The sequence below is a fragment of the Sphaeramia orbicularis genome, chromosome 15 (genome assembly GCF_902148855.1).
Source record: "Sphaeramia orbicularis chromosome 15, fSphaOr1.1, whole genome shotgun sequence".
Lineage (NCBI taxonomy): Eukaryota > Metazoa > Chordata > Actinopteri > Kurtiformes > Apogonidae > Sphaeramia > Sphaeramia orbicularis.
The window spans coordinates 52962479-52982684 of NC_043971.1; the positions used below are offsets into that span (position 1 = coordinate 52962479).

Below are 20206 nucleotides of genomic sequence, written 5' to 3' on the forward strand. Positions count from 1 at the left end.
TGATCTCCTGCATCCAGACCACAGGGCTCTAACACAGACAGAACCAGACAAGCTCACAGATTCACTTTGGTATTGATTCCTGATAGAACCTGACGCTGAGATGCAGGAGCATTGGAACTATTTTTCATTCATGCCGTTCAAGTTATCGGTTAGTCTCTCTCTCTCTCTCTTTCTCTCTCTCTCTCTCTCTCGCTCGCCCCCAGCCCCCCCCCCCGTCCATCTCTCCATTAGAAAACAGATTAGTGCTGCTTTTATAACCTAAAACACAGCGAGCCTTAAACCTGTCTCCTGTGATGAGATTACCCGTCCTCTGTGTGTGTCTTCTGTGGATGGATGTGATTGGACGGTTGGACTGATGGACGCTGGCCGCAGGGACAGGTGTCTGCTGGGTTTACACTCTCTCACTCTCTCTCTTTTTAATCTTGTCTTTCTTCTGGAGCTTGGGTTGTTTTATCATCCTATTATTATGGCTCACAGTTGGTTCCCCTTTACCTCCTGCTGATTGTTTGGACTGATTTTATTTTAGACTCTTAAATGGATTGTCTAGCATCATTAGTGTATCGAACATGTGCTTAAAACTGGAAGAACAACTAATGGATGTAGAAAAAAACAAATATTCTCTAGTCCCACAGCAGAAAGTCTACACATTTGGATTGGAAATTATGATTGAATTACATGACGCACAAAGTACAAAGTTCAAAACCGTGTCTCTGACACTGTTCCCTCTATTCTAGTTGAAAAATGTCATTTAGTAAATATATGAATGTTGTTTATCTGTCATTGTTGATTGATTGATTGATGTATTTATTTCGAACATGAATGTCAAGCAGAAGAAAATAAATAAACAAAACACTTAAACATAAGACATATAATACACTTTCGAAAAAGAGTGAGAAGAAGTACAACTTCTAAACTCCCACCCCTTCTCCTTATATAATTAATAACAATAATAACCTTCCTCGTCTAATCATATCTATACACTATGCCATAATTTGACTGATACTTGCTAGTAAATAATTAGGTTTCTGGCTTTATATTATTATGAACAAATATAGTGTGATTTATATAAACATAATACAATAACACATATGTCAATACATATTCATACACAGATCTATACACACATATACACCTACATATATACACACACAAATATACGCCTATACATACATATACATACACATACCACATACTTGTACATCTTTATATCACACAGTGATCCCCAAGTCCTCCCTCATCCCTGTACCTCTGGAAAAATGATGTCTTTGTACCTCTTTTTAAATTCTTTCATGCTTGGACATTGCTTTAACTCTATATTAACTCTGTTCCACAGTCTCACCCCACTGACAGAAACACAAAAACCCTTCCTAGTGATGCGTATTAAGGGAATTTTAAGGTTAATTTTCCCCCTTAAATCATACCCCCCCTCATGAATATTGAATAATTTCTGTATATTTGTTGGTAAAAGATTATTTTTAGCTTTGTACATTATTTGAGCTGTTTGGTCGTCCACAATGTCTGTGAACTTGAGTAATTTTGACTGTAAGAATAATGAGTTTGTGTGTTCCTGGTAGCCAACATTATGAATGATCCGAATTGCTCTTTTTTGAATAATAGTTAGTGGCTGTAGTGAGGTCTTGTAGTTGTTGCCCCTGATCTCAGCACAGTACTGTAAATATGGTGAAACTAGGGAACAGTATAGTATTCATAAACTAGAAGCACTCAGAGAGCACAGACCTCTGCCAAAGCAGATCAGTGCCCCCCCCCCAATCACCACCAAAATTTTATCATTTGTTCCTTGTGCGAGTATCAACATTTCCTGAAATTTTCATCCAAATTCATCCATAACTTTTTGAGTTATCTTGCGCACGGACGGACGGACAGGGTTATGGTAAAGATTATAAGTAAAGGGAAATAATTCAAGGGCATATTTGCCCTATTGTATTTTGGGTACTTGACATTTTACTCATTGTGTTCTGTTTGATGTGCAGGAGTTTGGGGGGGGGGGGCTTATGTTAATGTTTATTTAGGTTAATGCAGTGTTTTTCAACCTTTGGGTCGGGACTCCACATGGGGTCACCTGGAATTTCTAGTAATTGATAAGAATAAAAAAAAATTACTAATAAAAATATATGTTGAGTTGACAGAGACAATCCCAATCCATAACAGACATGACAAACTGTGAGTCTGAAACTGCAGCACTGTGGTTCTGTTTATCTCTCAAATGTTCATTGTGGTCAGTTTCAGATGCTGCAGCTCTTTCATAATTCATAGTTTTAGTTCTTGTTTGTTCAGTATTAATTGTCCTCCTTGTAAATCACAGCTGGACTGACTGGACAGATCCTGACCAAGGAAAATAAAATTCTCACTTTGTGCAGTAATCTACACCTGGATTTACTGCCTCTGTCCACAATAATATAGACTAAATGTCCTCTAAAATGAATGTTAATTTGCAACATAGTATAGCAAGCTATTACATGATCAAAAGCAAATTAGTTTCAGCAAAAAAGAACAAAAAAAACAAAACAAAAAGAAGTCTCCATGTTGAATGTCTGTTCCAAAAAGGTTGGAAACCACTGGGTTAATGTGTCTGCTTTACAACGTTTATTGGCCTTTTTATGTTTATTTTTTGTTTTTATTAATGTGACACCATTAGTCAAACCTGTACACCGGACAATGCCTTACCTATTTGTCGATATTAATAGCTGTTGTTCATGCCATATTAATGAAACCTTTACTCTTTCAAAGTAAAAGCACTTCCTCAGCACCTTGAAATTTACAGTATCAGTATCCTTCCTTCAAAGTACTGGTGCAACAATACCGTCCTTAATCAGTCGTAACCACCTCAGGGATCACATCAAGAGGTTCCTCAAAATTAGGGATGCACCGATCCAATACCAGTATCAGGCATCAGCTCCAATACTCTGTGTGTGTACTCGTATTCATACTCATAAAAGTAATCCGATACAAATGCACCGATACCACTTATGGCTGTGTGACATTCCCAGTTCAGTGCAGCAGGTACGACGAGGAGGAATAATGTGTGTGAGTGTGAAGAGTGTGGAGATTGAACCAAATAAATGACGGTGATAAAAGTAACGCTGACTGACAGTACTGTTCCAGACACAGACAGATACAGACGCAGCGTTCTGTCCGTCCTCTGCGTACATTCCATCTGTTTTCCAGGTGACGGAGGATGAGTACCCAGACAGAGAATACCAGCAGAACCGTGGAGGTAGAGGATCTGTTCAAAGAGCCACTGTGGGAGTTGGAGAAAAACTACTGACACATTTAGGACAACTACCCAGGGCTGGACCGGGGGTACGGAGCGGTGCAGACCGCCGCCAGCGGAAGTGAAAACCAAACTTATCACTCATTTCTCTTTTCTCTTCCTGCTGAAGCTTCACTTTTAAACCTTACCAGAGAAAACGCTGCAACATTAGTATCACATTAGTGTTTCCTCTGTCATCTCCATGTTTGTTATTACTGACTTTCTTCTTCTTCTTCATTTAACTTTCCTCTTCTTTGTGGTATTTGTCCAGTATGGTTAATTCAGAGCGGTGCCCCCTGGTGGATTAATTGCCAAACGCTCATTCCAACACATTAAATGTCAGTAGCAGCACTTTGTTCCAGTCAGACTAATGACAACGACAATAAAGCACATTTACAAAAGGAACTAACAACTGGAATGGGATTATTAAGGACTCGTATCGGTACTCGGTATCGGCAAGTACTCAAACGTAAGTGCTCATACTCGGTCTGGAAAACAGTGGTATCAGTGCATCCGTACAGAAAATCATCTCACGTCCCCCACTTTGAGAACCCCTGCTTTGACACTGACACAGGCTCCACATGCACTGTCGGATCCACTTTAAATGGAGTTAAACCAGCAGATCCACAGTGTTTTCACTGATGGTTCTGTGTGAGCCTCATGCTCATCCTGTAGTTGTTGTGTGTTTGTGCAGGGGTCGTCTGTTGGTCGGGACGTTCGTGGCTCTGTTCTTCAACCTGTTGACTCTGCTGTCGGTCAGAAACAAACCCTTCGCCTACGTCTCTGAAGGTACGTTCAGCCGTCCTTTAACACCATCACACCTGGCCCACAGCCGCTGTTACTTTGAAGGGTTTTTCTAACACACACTGACAGGCTGAGGATGGGTTTATGCTTTACTGGGGCTTTTTTTTTTTTGGATTTCCCTCTGGATTGTTGAGGGTTGATAATCCCACACACACACACAGACAATTTGGCTTTTGTTATATTTTAGGGGATTACTGAAGTCAAATGAAATGCCGGCTCACTGTTTTTATTTTGTTATTTTTTTGTTTTAATAAAACACAAATGGCAGAAGTGGGGTCAGAGGTTAGTCTCCTCTTAATTGCAAAAATCAATAACTTATAAAACCAAATACAGTTGTAAGATCTGAATGTTGTTCAGTATTTCTTTTTATAAGAATTGTGCATTTGTTTGGGGTATTTTGGCAGAACTCAGTGGGGATTGACAAGTAGTGCAGGCCAGAAACTGGGTTGAAACCTGTTTATTCGTCCCTCTGTAAACCTCTAATTGTGTCTACTGTTTTAATTTTGACAATTTTTCATCTGATCACTTCATTTGTTACATAAATCTCTCAGCCTTTAACACATTTCTTGAAACAACTTGCAGATCAGGTCTTAACTGTTCTTGAATAAAAGAACACCAGCATTAGCACTGGAAAACATGGCTAAAGAAAAGCATCACAGTTTCACATGAGTCCAAATGCAGCAGATGTGTGTGTTTACATGACCATAGAAATCCAATAAGTGTTATAATCAGATCATTGTAATAATAAAATCTGATGCCTTTACATGAACTTCAGAAATGCAATAATTGATAAATCCTGGTTTAGCCATTTCAGCCCATTATTGGATTTCTTTCAGAGTAGGTGTGTATATAGTGACGGTAGAATCAAACTTCCTGTTATTGTTTTCAACATGTCTTCTGTTTTTTGGGAATAAATTGTTTTTCCACATGTGCAGATGTAAATCAACTAAATGATTCAGATTAACCTGTATACATGTATGAAGACATCAACGTATTGAGGAGAAATCCAGATTTTTAAATCCGATTTCTCTTAATCAGATTACTGCTGTTATCTGATAAAACAGATGAGATTGTGCTGTTTACATGATCAATAATAATCTGATCAGAGTTTAATGTGGGTGTAAACGGACTCATTGTTACCTGAAAACAGATCCACGTGAATCTACTGCTATTATTACTTTCAGCTCATCCCTTTAGGGGTGCAACCTGCGGCCAAAATTCTAGTTTACAGTTGGGTGGGAGAGGAAACAATAAAATCACAGACTTATTGGGGGGGGCAAGAGAAAAATATGATGTATCTTTTTACTGTGCTGTCTGGGGTTCTCTCTTACTCTCCTTTGAAACTTGCCTTACAGTGTTGTTCAGATGTTTTAAATAATGATATTAAAAGTAAGTAAGTTGAGTTCCTAGTCAGCCAGGAGGCTTGGGATGTAACGATATAAAAGTTTAATATCACGTTTACTGTGACCAAAATTATCACAGTTTTCAGTATTATTGTGGTATTGTTGAAATTGTGCTCAAAATGTTCAAAAAGTACTAACACACACAGTGAAATAATTTAACCAAGTTGTATTACATTTACATTTATGCATTTGGTAGATGCTTTTTTCCAAAGCGACTTACAGGAGAAAACCAAAAATAAAATAAAAATACAAGAATAGATTAAAGACATAAAAACAGCTGTACAAATTAAAAACAGTGAAATAAAAAATACCAAGTAAAACAACAGAATAAACATAATAATACATTTAAAATGGAATGTTTGAAAGTGCTAGGACAGGAGGTGCTCTCTGAAGAGCTGGGTCTTCAAGAACTTAAGAGTATTATGAATTAAAAAAAATGTTTTCAGAGGTCAGACATTGCAAACTGGCAAGCTGCTGCTTCTCCAGGAAATGAGCAGCACCGTGAGTTTTCAAAGTGTGGTAATCAAACGCGGTTATTAGGATAATTAGAATTTAAACGGTAATACTAACGGTTGGGAATTTTACCGCAGTTTATCGTTATACTGGTAATTGTTATATCCCTACAGGAGGCCCTTATCATCCATTATCATCACAGATCATCTAAATGAGCAAGTGACGTTTATGGTGTTTTGTTTCTGAAGAGCCTCATGAGCTTGTTTATAATCATTAGCTCCTAGCTTAATGCGGTGAAACTGAGTGAAAGCAGGACAAATGTTGCTGTTCCTATTCCAAGCGTGTGCTTGTTGAACAGTTGAGGTAATAAAAGACGTACTGTCTTTCACTAGTTGTTTTATATCTACATTGGACTGGCCATTGACCGAGCCTGTGTCTGACTTTCTAAAAATATAAACAGCAGACCTCCTACTCGTGCTAAAAGTTGAAGAGAAACTTGTGAACTGTACCGCTGTGAGGAGGGGGTGAAGGGGTGGGGATCTCCAAAATTTAAAAGGCAAACAATGTTTTGTTTTTTTTATTATATATAGAACCACTTGTATCGTGCCTTCATTGGATCTTGATGAATTATTCAGATTTTTTTGGGGGTGGGGTGGGGGGCATCCATATTGTTGGGGTCCCCCATGGGATTTTTGCCTATGGGCACAATAGCCAATCATTGACCTCCATCTGATACCACTCCCTTCATCCTCTAGACCAGGGGTCTGCAACCTTTATTATTAGAACCATTTTGCCCCCTCTTCTGCCAAAAAAATAGTCTGGAGCTGCAAAAAATAACGGAGCTTATAAACTTTTGAAAGTTTTCTTGTTTTTTTTTTACATTTTATCTGTTACAACCACTGAATACAACAAACAGAAGTGCAGTGTAGAATGGATTCTGGAGTATGATTACTCTAAAAGTACACAGTAAAAGTAGTTCATAGTATTTGTGCTAATAGTATATGAAGTACTAATACCAAATATACCAAATTCATAAGGTACTTAATGGAAAAAAGAATTTTATTCATCATTGAATTTAGTCTTAAAGCCTATTTCAGACGAAAAAACACACTTTTGTAGTTTGGAAGGAAGTCTGTTGTAGGATTACCCCAAAAGTACTCATACTCATACAGTCGCTCTATGAAAAGTATCGCTATTTATGGAAATGATTCTCCTCCAAACTCAACACTTCCTCCACAGTTCCCAGTTGTACTGCTCCATATTCTCCGTCTGGGTTCACATCCACAAGCTCCCAGAAAACGGACAGAATTACATGAGAAATATACCAAGGACGGACAGAACCCTCCGTCCGTCTGCGTCTTTAACGTAGAGCAGAGCCCTTACTTTTGTTGGCACATTTGCTTCATGCAGGTCTTACTGTAATTGTCGAATGAGTAGCGCACAAGAAAAATGCTAGCGGCTGGCTTGACCGCAGTAAAGGGAGGAGCCACTACAAGGAGGCTGAAGAGACACAGGTTGCCGACCCCTGCTCTAGAACCAGGACTAGGCCTTAAACTGGAACAAGTGGCTGGATTTTTTGCAGTATAAGTGAATGTTTGGACCAGATTATATAAAAAAGTGACTGGAGTTGTGCATAAGAATGGATTAGGAAATGGCCCCGATTTCTGAATATTGGAATCATCATTATGCTATGAAACACGATACTATGATGCGACTGTTCAGTATGTCTGTTAGACACACTTTAGCAGAACTAAAAGTAAGGCTGAAGTATTGAAAGTAGAAGAGTGGAGTCGACATAAGGCAGACGGTGAACAAACGCCACAGGAACCAAAGTTAGGCTTTTCAGTGAAACCCTTCCACTTAGAAGGTTTGTCATGTTTTAAGTGTTTTAAGTTCTGTGGATTCTTCTAAGAAATAGGACTCATTGACCAGGTTCAGCAGTTTTTACTTCCTCTCGTCCTCACTTCAGCTCATCTCCATTTCCTCCTCCTTCATATCCTTTTATTGGACCAGGAGCAGCTACGGTTTCCTCTTTCTGACTCATTGCCTGATCTGGATGAGCGCCACTGATGAATGAGGTCACACTGAGTTTTTGTGTGTAACTGTGGACAAATGTTAGTATTTTGTCCTATTTTAGGAACGTTTTGTCACATCTACATCATTTTCATCATAGTTGAGTATTCACACAAGGGCTGCCCATGAAAACAGGCAAAGTATTTATCATGATACATGGTCTTTACATTTATTTCCGTCATTTTGTCTGTTCTACATCTAGAATTGTGAACTGGTTCAAATTTGTGTCCACGAAGAACAGTTTGATAATTGTTCAAGAAGAACTTTTTCATATAAAGGGGAAAAAAATCCTAAAATCAGGGACTGAAGGTGTGGTTTTGTCTTTAATGTTGTTTTTTGCCTTGTTTTGTATTTTATCTCATTTTTTCACATCTTGTTGCAACTGCTAGGTTTTCATCTATTTTATCTATTTAATAGTTTTCCTGTTTTATTTTTTATGTCATTTCTATTTCATTTTGTCCTTTACGTTGTTTTCATCTTGTTTGTATTTTGCAGTTTTCTTCTTTTTTTTTTTTTTTAGATTTTTTTTTCATCTCATTTTGTCATTTACAGCATTTTCATCTTATTTTGTCTTTAACTTTTTTTTTTTTTTATTATCAGATGTTTTCTCATGGATCAGTTTTTATCAGATTTTGCCTTTTGCATCATTTTTGTCTTTAACCCTAACCCTTTAAACTGAAAGGACATCGTGATTTGACATTTACTTTGCATCATTATATATTTTTATTATGCAAGTGTGTCATTTTTACTAATGTGTAAATATTTATTATGATCAGCGAACAGTTTGGGCTCTAGTTTAGTCAGTTTAGGGTTAGTTAAGGTTAAAAGGCTTGGGAATGCAAATGTCAGTGTGTGTCCTCACAGTAATAGTGAAACCAGTGTGTGTGTGCGTGTCGTGTGTGTGTGTGTGTGTATGTATGTGTGTGAGATCTGCTCTTGCATTCAGTGCAGTCTCAACATCACTTAACATCTGACATTTTGGGATGGGAGGGGGATGAAATGCACACACACACACACACACACACACACACACAGGCACTTAACTTTTTTGGAAACACACACTCTCTCACTCATTACACTCTCTCTCTGATGGAGCGAGACTAAAAGTGTATTACGCAACCATGTTCCAGACAGTGGTAATGTAGTGTGCCAGGGGGCCCAGCAGCAGAGACATGACAACACACACACACACACACGCACACACACACCCTCACACACACACACCCTCACACACACACACACACACACACAGATCATAAATAAGTCACTCCATTAAAATGTTTGTTTGGATTGACTCAGCCCTGCTAGCAAAACAAACAGTGACACAAACAGACACACAAAGAGACACAGACACACAGTGCGGTCTGAGCAGGAGGGGATGATGGGATGTGAAAGGCCTTTGACCTGACGCTGCGCCTTCAGGCTCTGCAGCTTCATCACACATTAAAGGTGGAACCAACCAGGAGTGGATCCACATAAACACACACAGAACAGAGGAGGAGGCCGTATCCACGGATACGATACCAAAAACACAGCAGTTAGTAGCAAAAGGATACCTGAAAAAAGGGGGTGGGGGGGGTTGGGGGGGGTGAGCCAGCAAGCCAGCTCTTCTAACCAAGTTCTGAATCCATGTTCATGACCTGATGGTAAAATGTCTGTAAATACTGGATCATGCGAACAGAAGAATAACATTAGCTGTCGGACATGATTCTCTGGAAGCTCTATGTCAAAGGTGTCAAACTCATTTTAGTTCAGGGGCCAGATTTAGCCAAATTAGATCTGCAGTGGGCCGAACCAGTAAAATAATAACATAATAATATAGAAATAATGTCAACTCCAAACTTTCCTCTATGTTTTAGAGTGAAAAAAGTTACTTTACATTCTGAAAAGGTTTACATCTACAATCTATCCTTTCAAAAGATGTAAATAACATGAATGAACTGAAAAAAAATAAGTGTAATTTTAACAATATTTTGCCTCAGTTTATCATTTACACATGTACATTAGAACTTACAGATCACAGTGGATCTACAAATGCACAAAACATTGAGTAACAGGCAGAATATAAAGATTGTACTTCTCTTAAAGCTATACCGTATGATGTGGCATTTTTACACTTTTCTTTTGCCATCTTAAAATGCTCCTAATAAGTGTGTGTCAAACTAAAATGTAAAAGAAATCCGCCAGGTGTTGAAACTCAAAAATGTTTAATTCTCATATATTTCTAATAAAATTCTGACCAATCATTTTAGTTGGTCCGAATAAAATAATTGACCGAACCTGACTGAGCCTCCTGTCAATCATCCATTACGGCTGTCCAGCATCCGATCCATTATCTCTGTCTCACATCCGATATGTGTCCCTCTGAATCTGACGCTTCACTGGCACTGCTTCTCCTGTCCACTGACCACAGTCTACTGTCTAGGATGTGTATGGATAGAACTGACATGCACATGTGGAAGGGATTAAACAGATTTATGAACAGAAACAACAACTGAGGGGCACAAACGAGTCTGATGAATGAAGGATGGAGATAAAAGTCCGGAAGTCAGCTGTGCTGGACTAAACAGGTCTGCATAAAGGTCAGCTTTTATGATGGTGGGACTCATACAGGTATAATTACATGGTGTCACACAATGTATGATGATGTAGAATGATAATTGTATGGACTATGAAACCTCAAATGTCCACGGAAAATTTGCGGAGGCCGCGCGTTCACAGTGCGCACGCCCATCCCCTGGGCACTGCAGTGAAGACGCTGACCCAGTACTGCACAGACCAGGTCCTCCACCTCTGCTTCCTCCTCCGTTTCCATCGCGCACCAGGTGAGAGGAGGAGAGAGGAGGAGGAGCCTCAGTGCTCAGGCAGAGGGAAGGGGGCGGGGCTTTGGAGGGAGGCGGGTTGTTCATGTTCAAACTTTTATTAAGTGCTGTGAGACATGCCACATCGGTAGGTATAGCTTTAAGACATTTCAGGTTATTCACATTTTTTGCAAAATTATACTTTGTTTTAGTGTAAATACATGAAAATACCTTCATTTACAAAGAAAAACATTTGAAGTTGTCATAATTTGTATGTTATTATGATAGTATTTTACTGGTCCTGCCCACTTGAGATTGAATTGTTCTGAATGTGGAACCTGAACTAAAAGGATCGTTAATATTTTTGTGTAATTTTTGCATTTCACAAATTCATCCCAAGGGCCAGACTTGGACCCTTTGATGGGCCGGATATGGCCCCCGGGCCGCATGTTTGACACCTGTGCTCTATGTGATTTTCTTTAGAGATCAGCGGCTGTGATTTTTGTAGTTTAATTTTATTAGTCAATCATTTTGCTTTATTACATTGAATGTTCTTTCTAAATGTTCCCCTCTGCTGTTTGGACTTTATTTCAGAAAAAATACAGCTGGAAGTCAGAGGCAGAAGACAGATGTTTGAATTCAAATCAAGTTTTATTTATATAGTGCCAAATCAGAACAAAAGTTATCTCATGACAGTTTACTATATGGTCAAGACCAGAGCAGAACTGTACTATTGACGACACACACGATGATTGTCAATTTAAAGGATCATTTTTGAGTTCAAGAAAGTCACGGTTTGTGGTGAATATACTGAAGTAAAATGGAGTTTTGTGTGAAAGAGGTCGATGGTCTGTGTTTCACCTTGTTGTTTGAGTGACGTGATGAAGTATTGAAAGGGTGAAAGCGTGAGGACATTTGGCTTGTGTCGTTCAAAAACTACAGTAACTTACAGCTGTGAAAAGTCTGTATTTTTAAAATCAAACCTGTGAAAAGTGTGTGAACAGATGCTGTTATGTGATCACACATCTTCCTTTTCAACTGTCGACATGAAACACTTTGGATTTTGAGGTGTTGGTTGAACAACAATGGAGCAGTGGAAGGAATAATTGACATTTTTAATTCAGTTACTTAAAGTATGTACCAGTTAGTTATTAAATAATTTGCTTTTTCATCCACGATGATCATCCTACAATAATGGACGTTTTGTGTCCGACGCGTGTCCAGATGTTTGTCCCAATGTTGCAGCAGGGGAGGGCGTACGTGTGCAATGTCGCTGTTCCACCACGGGAGGGTGCTACCGTACAATGGCACCACGGGTACAATGCTGCTAGTAGTATAAATGTATGATATAATCAAAGGACAGTAATTAAATCTATATAGCTCTCACCACTTCCTTCTTTTATCTGTCTCTGCAGAGTCATGGTCATGATTTTAAAGTTCTGAGACATTAATGTTCCTGTAGTTTTATTCTGTTGAATGTAAAAGTGCAGCCTTATATCTATAGCTTGAAGATGATGGAATCATCCGAAATGAAACAGCTGTGTGTCTGAATATTTGATGCGGCTCTGAACCAGAATGATGTTTTCTCCTCTGCTTTTGGGTTTTTTTTTTTCATCTGAAACTGTAAATGTGTCTCAGTCTGTGTGTGACCATATGAAGCTTTTATCCTTTGTAAAGGTTGATGCGTTTATCCTATTGACAAAAGTAGATATGAAATGGAAACAGATTTATCCGATAAGTGCATGTGTGGATCAGTAGGAAACAGGAACATTCACTGAATTAATGAAATAAACAGTCAGAAATGCCACCACATATGAAGAGCTGCAAAAACAAATGGTAGATGAAGACTGACAAACTGTGGAAGAGTCTGAACCCATTTGTAATATTAACATAACAGTCATAAATGGAAATGCACATAGAAGTGTTTGTCCTTTGGGAAAATTCTCATACCCTATGCCAGTGGTTCCCAACCTTTTTTGGCTCGTGACCCCATTTTAACATCACAAATTTCTGTCGACCTCAGACATTCAAAACGGAGACTTTTTTTTGGCTAAAATTGATTTGTTTTGATCATGTAATAGTTTGCTATGCTATGCTGTTGCAAATAAAGGTTTATTTTAGATGAAAATTAGTCTATATAATGTATATTATTATGGACAGAGGCAGTAAATCCAGGTGTAGATTACTGCACAAAGTGAGAATTTTATTTTCCTTGGTAAGGATATGTACAGTCCGGCTTGGATTTACAAGGCTGACAATTAATACTGAACAAACAAGAACTGAAACTATGAATTATGAAAGAGCTGCAGCATCTGAAACTGACCACAATGAACATTTGACAGATAAAAAGAACCACAGTGCTGCAGTTTCAGCTTCAGAGTTTGTCATGTCTTTTATGTATTGGGATTGTTTTGCTCAACTCACCATATATTTTTTATTAGTAAGTTTTTATTTTATCAATTACTAGAAATTTCAGGCGACCCCATTTGAATTCCAGGCGACCCCACGAGGGGTCCCAACCCTAAGGTGGAAAAACACTGCCCTATGCAGTTGTAAAGTTCGGCCTTTTAAAGCTCAACATCAGATCTATGCTCTGAGGCTACAACACTGTCACTGACATATCAACCGAACAGTAACCACGTTTAATTTCACTTTGAAAATTATAAGTTCAGAAAATGAGCAGATCACATAAGGTACTGTTGGTAATCTATGCTGAAGCTGCTTCATTAGAAGTTAAGAAAGAAGAACTGTAATATCTGCACCAGTATTTGAAGTAAACGCCACCTTAAACATGCACAGCAGTAAAATGTAATGTATATGTCAATGCTGCAGTAAAATTACTCAAAAATACATATAATAGTAAAAACACGGCCTACTTTACTACACAGTGACTATGATGACTTCATAAATCACTTCTCATCTCATTCCAAAAAAAATATAAAGCATAAGACCTATTTTCCATTTCAGTAAAGACATCATCTTCATATTAAAAGAAAATCATGCTTCTAGTGAGTATATAACATTCAGTTAACTCCAGCTAAAATGTTGATATCAGGGCTGATATCTGATCCTAATACTGGATCGGAACAACCTTACATGAAAGCTGAACACAAACTGATGAGTGTCTGAAATCTCAGTTTTCTGCCTCATACTGAGTTCACTAATGAGTGTTACTCACAGCTCCTATAACCGTGTCAACATTTCTGAGGGAAATTAAAGGGGAAAACATCCAAGGGTGTCAATATTTTTTATAGGAACTGATTGTTGGAACAGTTGAAGAGTGTGAAGAAGGGACTGATTTCAGACACAACCCAGGTGAATATCTGTCAGGTTTTCTGCTGAGTTTTTCAACTTTTATCTCATAGCTGAACATGGTTGATGATGATGATGATGATGATGATGATGATTAGGGGTGTAAGAAAATATCGGTTCTGCAATATATCGCGATATTTCATTTCGCAATAGTGTATTGATATTAAAAATTACTGCATTGATATTTTTAGGTATTTATTCAAATGCAGATATTGTACAGGTTCATTTTTGTTTTTCTATTTTTCTTTTTTGTTTATATTGTATTTATTATTCTTTAACACTCTTTTATTAAATAATGTTAGTTCCTCTGTTGGTATCGCACAAAAATAATGTTCTGATGTTAGTTGTGAACTAATAGAATATGAACATTTGAGCAGGATCTTAATGTCTGTAAAATGTAATGTGTAATGTAATGTCTGTAATGTCTGTAAAACAGAATTTAAGTTTTAACAGTTCAATTTTGTGATATAGCATTAGATCCTGTTCTGATCAAATAAAAACGTGTTTAGTATTTGTGCAGATTTCTGGTGTAATTCCATTATTCCAGGAAATATTTTAAAAAAGAAACAAAACCAATAAAAAATTGCCTTTTTAACAGTGTTGTGATACATCATGAAAAATCATATCGTGATCCTAGTATTGTGATTTGTATCGTATCGCCAGATTCTTGCCAATACACAGCCCTACTGTAATGATGATGGAGATGATGATGATGGAGATGGATCTTAACGCCCACTGATGATGAGACAATAGAACCAAATGTTTCTGCAGTGTTCATTCTTTTCATGGATGTTATTGACCACAGTAAACACATTGAAAATCCCTATCCCCACCGTTTAATAACATGTTTGTGTCTCCACAGCGGCGAGCAGCAGTTGGCTTCAGGAACACGTGGCTGATCTTAGTCGAAGGTAAGACTGTGCGCTTGGCTCCTTCATATTCTGTTTGCAGTGTCTCCATCAGCAGATCTCAGGTAGAAACAGGAAGGATCCACTTACACTGAGTCAACACACACCCAGACCTGACAGCAGTAAAACTATCCTCCTCTGTCAGCACACACAGAATTACTGGCACAGTCGGCCTTCCTCTCAGGTCAAAGGTCACCCTCAGAAAGTGAGGTTTACCCGAGGTGTCGAGGTCATGGGAGGTGGAGGAGGTGCCGGACTTCAATTCAACACATTGGCCTATTGATTGAGATTCTTGGAAACTGACTGGAGATCAGTTTTCAGACTGTTTTCTAAGACTTCATTGACAGTAAATGACACAGATGCTCCCCTGCCCACTGTGGGTTCAAACGTCTTAAGTCCTTTACCTCCAGCTTCAGTTTAAGTGGTTGTAAGTTGTGCTTCCTTTCCGTCCCTGCAGTAACTGAAACGTTGTTTTCGTTTTTTGTGCACACGGAGCTAAAAGTTTGACAGTGCCGGACATCTGATATTCGTGGCTGGAAGCCGATACTTTGCATCAGAACTCAATCATGGCTGAAAATCTGATGTTGGTGCAAAATGTTTCCCCAAAGAACTGCAATTCTTCTGCAGTTTCAGTTTCAGTCCGTCAGGAAGAAGAAAAAACAAGCCTCTGAAACAGCTGACCTTTTACAGTGGAGGCTTTTGTCTTTTAGGACTTTGGCACATAGTCTACAACAGTAACCACTGCAGCTCTGGTGTTTAAGAGACATTTTTCTGTGTTGGGTACGGCTTTATTTTTGGATGATGATCAGAGAGAACCTCCTGTTGACTCGAGTCCACCACCAACACTGACCTAACCTGGTTCCATATATTTAATCCATGATGGTCTGTATTATTACTGTATTACCATTACCATATACCCAAAAGGGTTCCCTCCTGTTCATCCACTGTTTGGATCTTTGGTGTAATTACTGAGGAGTAGGGACGGGTTCTGAACCCTGGTACTAAGCAATCTCCGGGACCACATAATTAAAGACCAGTATATGGATAAGCTCAGACTGGAAGAAAAAAAAAAACGGAAAATCCATCACACACATTATGGTCACAGTGGTCGTGACTTCAATCAATGACAAGTGCAACAAGTCTTTTACATATTCAGGCAGAAACACAATCTATCACAAAACCTGGTGAAAATCCTGTAAAGGTGCGGGAGACTTTCATGATGAATTTTTCATCAAATCTGTCAAACCTCAGTCATATCCTCAGTATCATGAATCTGTAAGTCTTTCTGTCATTACTCACCTGAATCTCTTGCATTACGGTGACCAATTTCGAAGTGCCATCCACCATAAACAAAACGTGTGTTTACAAGCAGAGCCAGTAGATAACTCGGGCATCTTCAGAATTTTGTTGCGACGTGCATTGTGGGAAAGGGAGGCTCACACAGCCGCCTGCAGCAGCAGTGTTTCCGCCTCGTGTCGGTTCCAGCTGCCGCTGTTAGGTGGCTGGATGAGCCTCCGTTTCCCACAATGCACATTGCACCAAAATTCAGAAGATGCTTGAGTTCCCTCCCAGCTCTGAACGTAAACGCGTTTTGTTTATGGTAGATGGCACTTCGAAATTGTTCACCGTAACGGAAGAGATCTATTATTTTTTTCACTTTAATCTACTGTATCAACATAAAAGGCCAGAAAACACACACACACACAAAAAAAATCCGATTTGAAAAATGTATATAAATTATTGCATAAATAACACAAAGATGCTTAACGAACCTTTTCAAAGATTTTAAAAGTGAATATTGGTTCCAAATATTAGGTATATAAAATTAAAACTGTAATAAATTAAAGCTATACTCAAATATTTGACATACAAGCAGATCTTTACATAGGTGTTTTCTCCAGAAAAGTGTGGTAATCAAACACGGTTATCATGATAATTAGAATTTAAACGGTAATACTAACCATTGGCAATTTTACCGCGGTTTATCGTTATACCGGTAATCGTTATATTCCTATTCACAGTGTATCCCACGGGTTGGTTTTGGCCCACGAGCCGTATGTTTTACACCGTTGATCAGGAGCATTGTTTAGTTGATAGGATGCACTGATTGGCTGAACTGATATTCACCCACTGGCATCAGCAGGTCCAAGTCCCATTGTTGTCCTTTATTAGCACATTATTTGAAAGGAAGCAGATATTAACTAGAAGCACTTGGAGAGCGCAGACCTCCGCCAAGGCTGATCAGTGCCCCCCCACCCCCGTGGGCCCCCCCATGCCAAGGAGGTTATGTTTTTGCCAGGGTTTGTTTGTCTGTCTGTCTGTCTGTTTGTCTGTCCGTTAGTGTGCAACATAACTCAAAAAGTTATGGACAGATTTTGATGAAATTTTCTGGTCTGCGCCCCCCCCCCCCCCGTGGGCCCCCCCACCCCCGATCACCACCAAAATTTAATCATTTCTTCCTCATCCCATTTCCAACAAGCCCTGAAAATTTCATCAAAATCTGTCCATAACTTTTTGAGTTATGTTGCACACTAACGGACAGACAAACAAACAGACAGACAAACAAACCCTGGCAAAAACATAACCTCCTTGGCGGAGGTAACGAGGGTTTATCATTTGTTTGTGTTGCCATAGTAACGTATATGCACAGAAGCAGACTGAGGCTCCGTGTCAACCACAGTGATGAATATTACATCTCATTATGTAATCGCACATGGCCACTGGGTGAATTGTATGTATGTAAACACACACACACACCGACCCTCAGCAGCTCAGATGATGCAGGTTACCCACGGCAACGGCCTCCAGACTCCAGCAGCAAAACTGAGCCCTGATTGGCTGAGAGGGAAGAAATGAACAGGACGTCCCAGCCTAGTTTCCACTGTGTGTGTGTGTGTGTGTGTGTGTGTGTGTGTGTCTCTGAGAGCAGCTCCACACACCTTAATGTTAGGTTTTGTGTGTGTGCAGTTGTCTGTCTACAAGTGTGAAAGTGTGTGTTCGTCAGTGTGTTTAGTTGAAAGTGTCTTGTGGCTGTGTGTGTGTGTGTGTGTGTGTGTGCGTGTGCATGTGCGTGCGTGCGCTTGTATTCATGTGTGTGTTGTAATGTATGTCCCCACTTAACCTCGCCGGGGTCTCGGGGCCAACCAGGGACCGGGTTATATAAAGCCTCACCAGCCACAAACCTCGAGTCTGTGTGTGTCTGCGTTTCAGCTCATGTTGTTCATGACAGAGGAAGAAATGTGACAAATGTGCAGCAGGAAGTCGACTCATTATTACTCAAACGTCAAAACAAATGGATGTTTTTTATGACTGCATTTCTTTAACTTGTTTCAAAAGGTTCCATTTTGTCCTTAAGATGAAGTCATTGGTTTGAGTCAAAGCATCCGACACCTTCATCTATCTCATCAATAGGGGTGTTAGAAAATATTGGTTCTGCAATATATCGCGATATTTCATTTTACAATACTATATCGATATTAAAAAGTACTATATTGATATTTTTAGGTATTTATTTAAATGCAGACATGGCGGAGATTCATTTTTGTTTTTGGTTTTCTTTATCGTTTACATCTTATTTATTATTATTTAGCACTGTTTTATTAAATAATGGTTATGTGAATCATCCTAAAAACACTTTTTACTGTCTGAGAGGCAGATGGTACTTCCTTTGTGGTACAAAAATAATATTATGATGTTAGTTCTGAACTAATAGAATATGAACATTTGAACAGGATCTTAAACTGTAATGTCTGTAAAACAGAATTTCAGTTTGAACACAGGAACATTTGGTGATAGAACATTAGATCCTGTTGTGATCAAATAAAATGTGTTTAGTATTTGTGCAGATTTCTGGTGTAATTCAATTCTTCCAGGAAATAATCATTTTTAAAAAAGAAACAAACAAAAAATTGTCTTTTTAACAGTATCATGATATATCGTGATGTATCGTATTGTGATCCTTGTATTGTGATTTGTATCATATAGCCAGATTCTTGCCAATACGCAGCCCTAGTAAACATCAAACACACAGTGAATACTCTACAGTTAGTTGATCCAAACTGTATTTAGTACGATACCAGTATTAGTCCTAATATTCCCTAGTCCTAAAAACAACAACAATAAAGTTGGAATTTTGTAATCATAAAATTTATCAATAGACATTAAATCATCAAATTAGTATCTTAATAAATAACATAATGAACATAATGAATCAGTGATGGTAAACTGTATTAATTTCATACTGGGGATGTAACGATGTGAAAATTTCATATCATGGTTATCATTATTATCACAATATTGTTGAAATGTGCTCGAAATGTTCAAAAAGTTCCTGTCTTATACACAACCTGAAATGATTAAACTAAGTTGTATTTTGACAAAAAAAAAGAAACAAAAAAAAAAACCCAAATAAAATATTACGCAAAATGTAGCTACTTTCTGTTGGCAGAAACATTCAAATATTAACATGTAAACATCAAACATACAAATGTGCATGAAAGATGGCACCTTATGGCCATTGTTTGACCATTTTCTGTATCAAGTTTGTGTTTAAAGTGTGGTAATCAAACACGGTTATCATGGTAATTAGAATTTAAACAGTAATACTAACCGTCAGGAATTTTACCGAGGTTTATCGTTATACCGGTAATCGTTACATCCCTATTTCATACAAACAGTAGCTGCTGCTCCAGTTTCTGCATTTGACTCAGCTCTCCTTATTTTACACAAAATAATAAGGCTATTTGTCGTGATATCACAACTGCTGTAATAGCTTTAAAACGACTGAAAATGTTTATTGTCATGATTGTTTATTTTCTTGAATGTTATGGGTATTTTGTTGAAATATTGTTTATTCTTCAAATCCTTCCCACTTTTTGTCATAGACTTTTTCCTTCAATTATTACCACTTTATTCTTGTCTTTTAATGTGCTAATAGATTGGTTGGTTCATCTAAATTGCCCGTAGGTGTGAATGTGAGAGGGATTGTTTGTTCATCTCTATGTGTTGACCCTGCGATGAACTGGTGACACGTTCAGGGTGAACCCCGCCTTCGCCCAAAACATAGCTGGGATAGGCTCCAGCACCCCCGGGACCCTTTGGATGATAAAGTAGTTCAGAAGATGAAAAACAAGTGGAATATATGAATGGAGGATTTTTATTTTGAAGATGTAAATGAAGCAA

At 38.4% G+C, this 20206-nt stretch overlaps 1 protein-coding gene across 1 annotated transcript in view; it reads left to right on the plus strand.

Moving 5' to 3' along the window:
- LOC115433911 (zinc transporter 6-like) overlaps positions 1-20206 on the plus strand; it is a 76702-nt gene that overhangs the window by 34712 nt on the left and 21784 nt on the right. Inside the window, 2 exon segments of the mRNA XM_030155466.1 lie at positions 3966-4060; positions 14980-15028. Coding sequence (XP_030011326.1) covers positions 3966-4060; positions 14980-15028 — 144 coding nt within the window.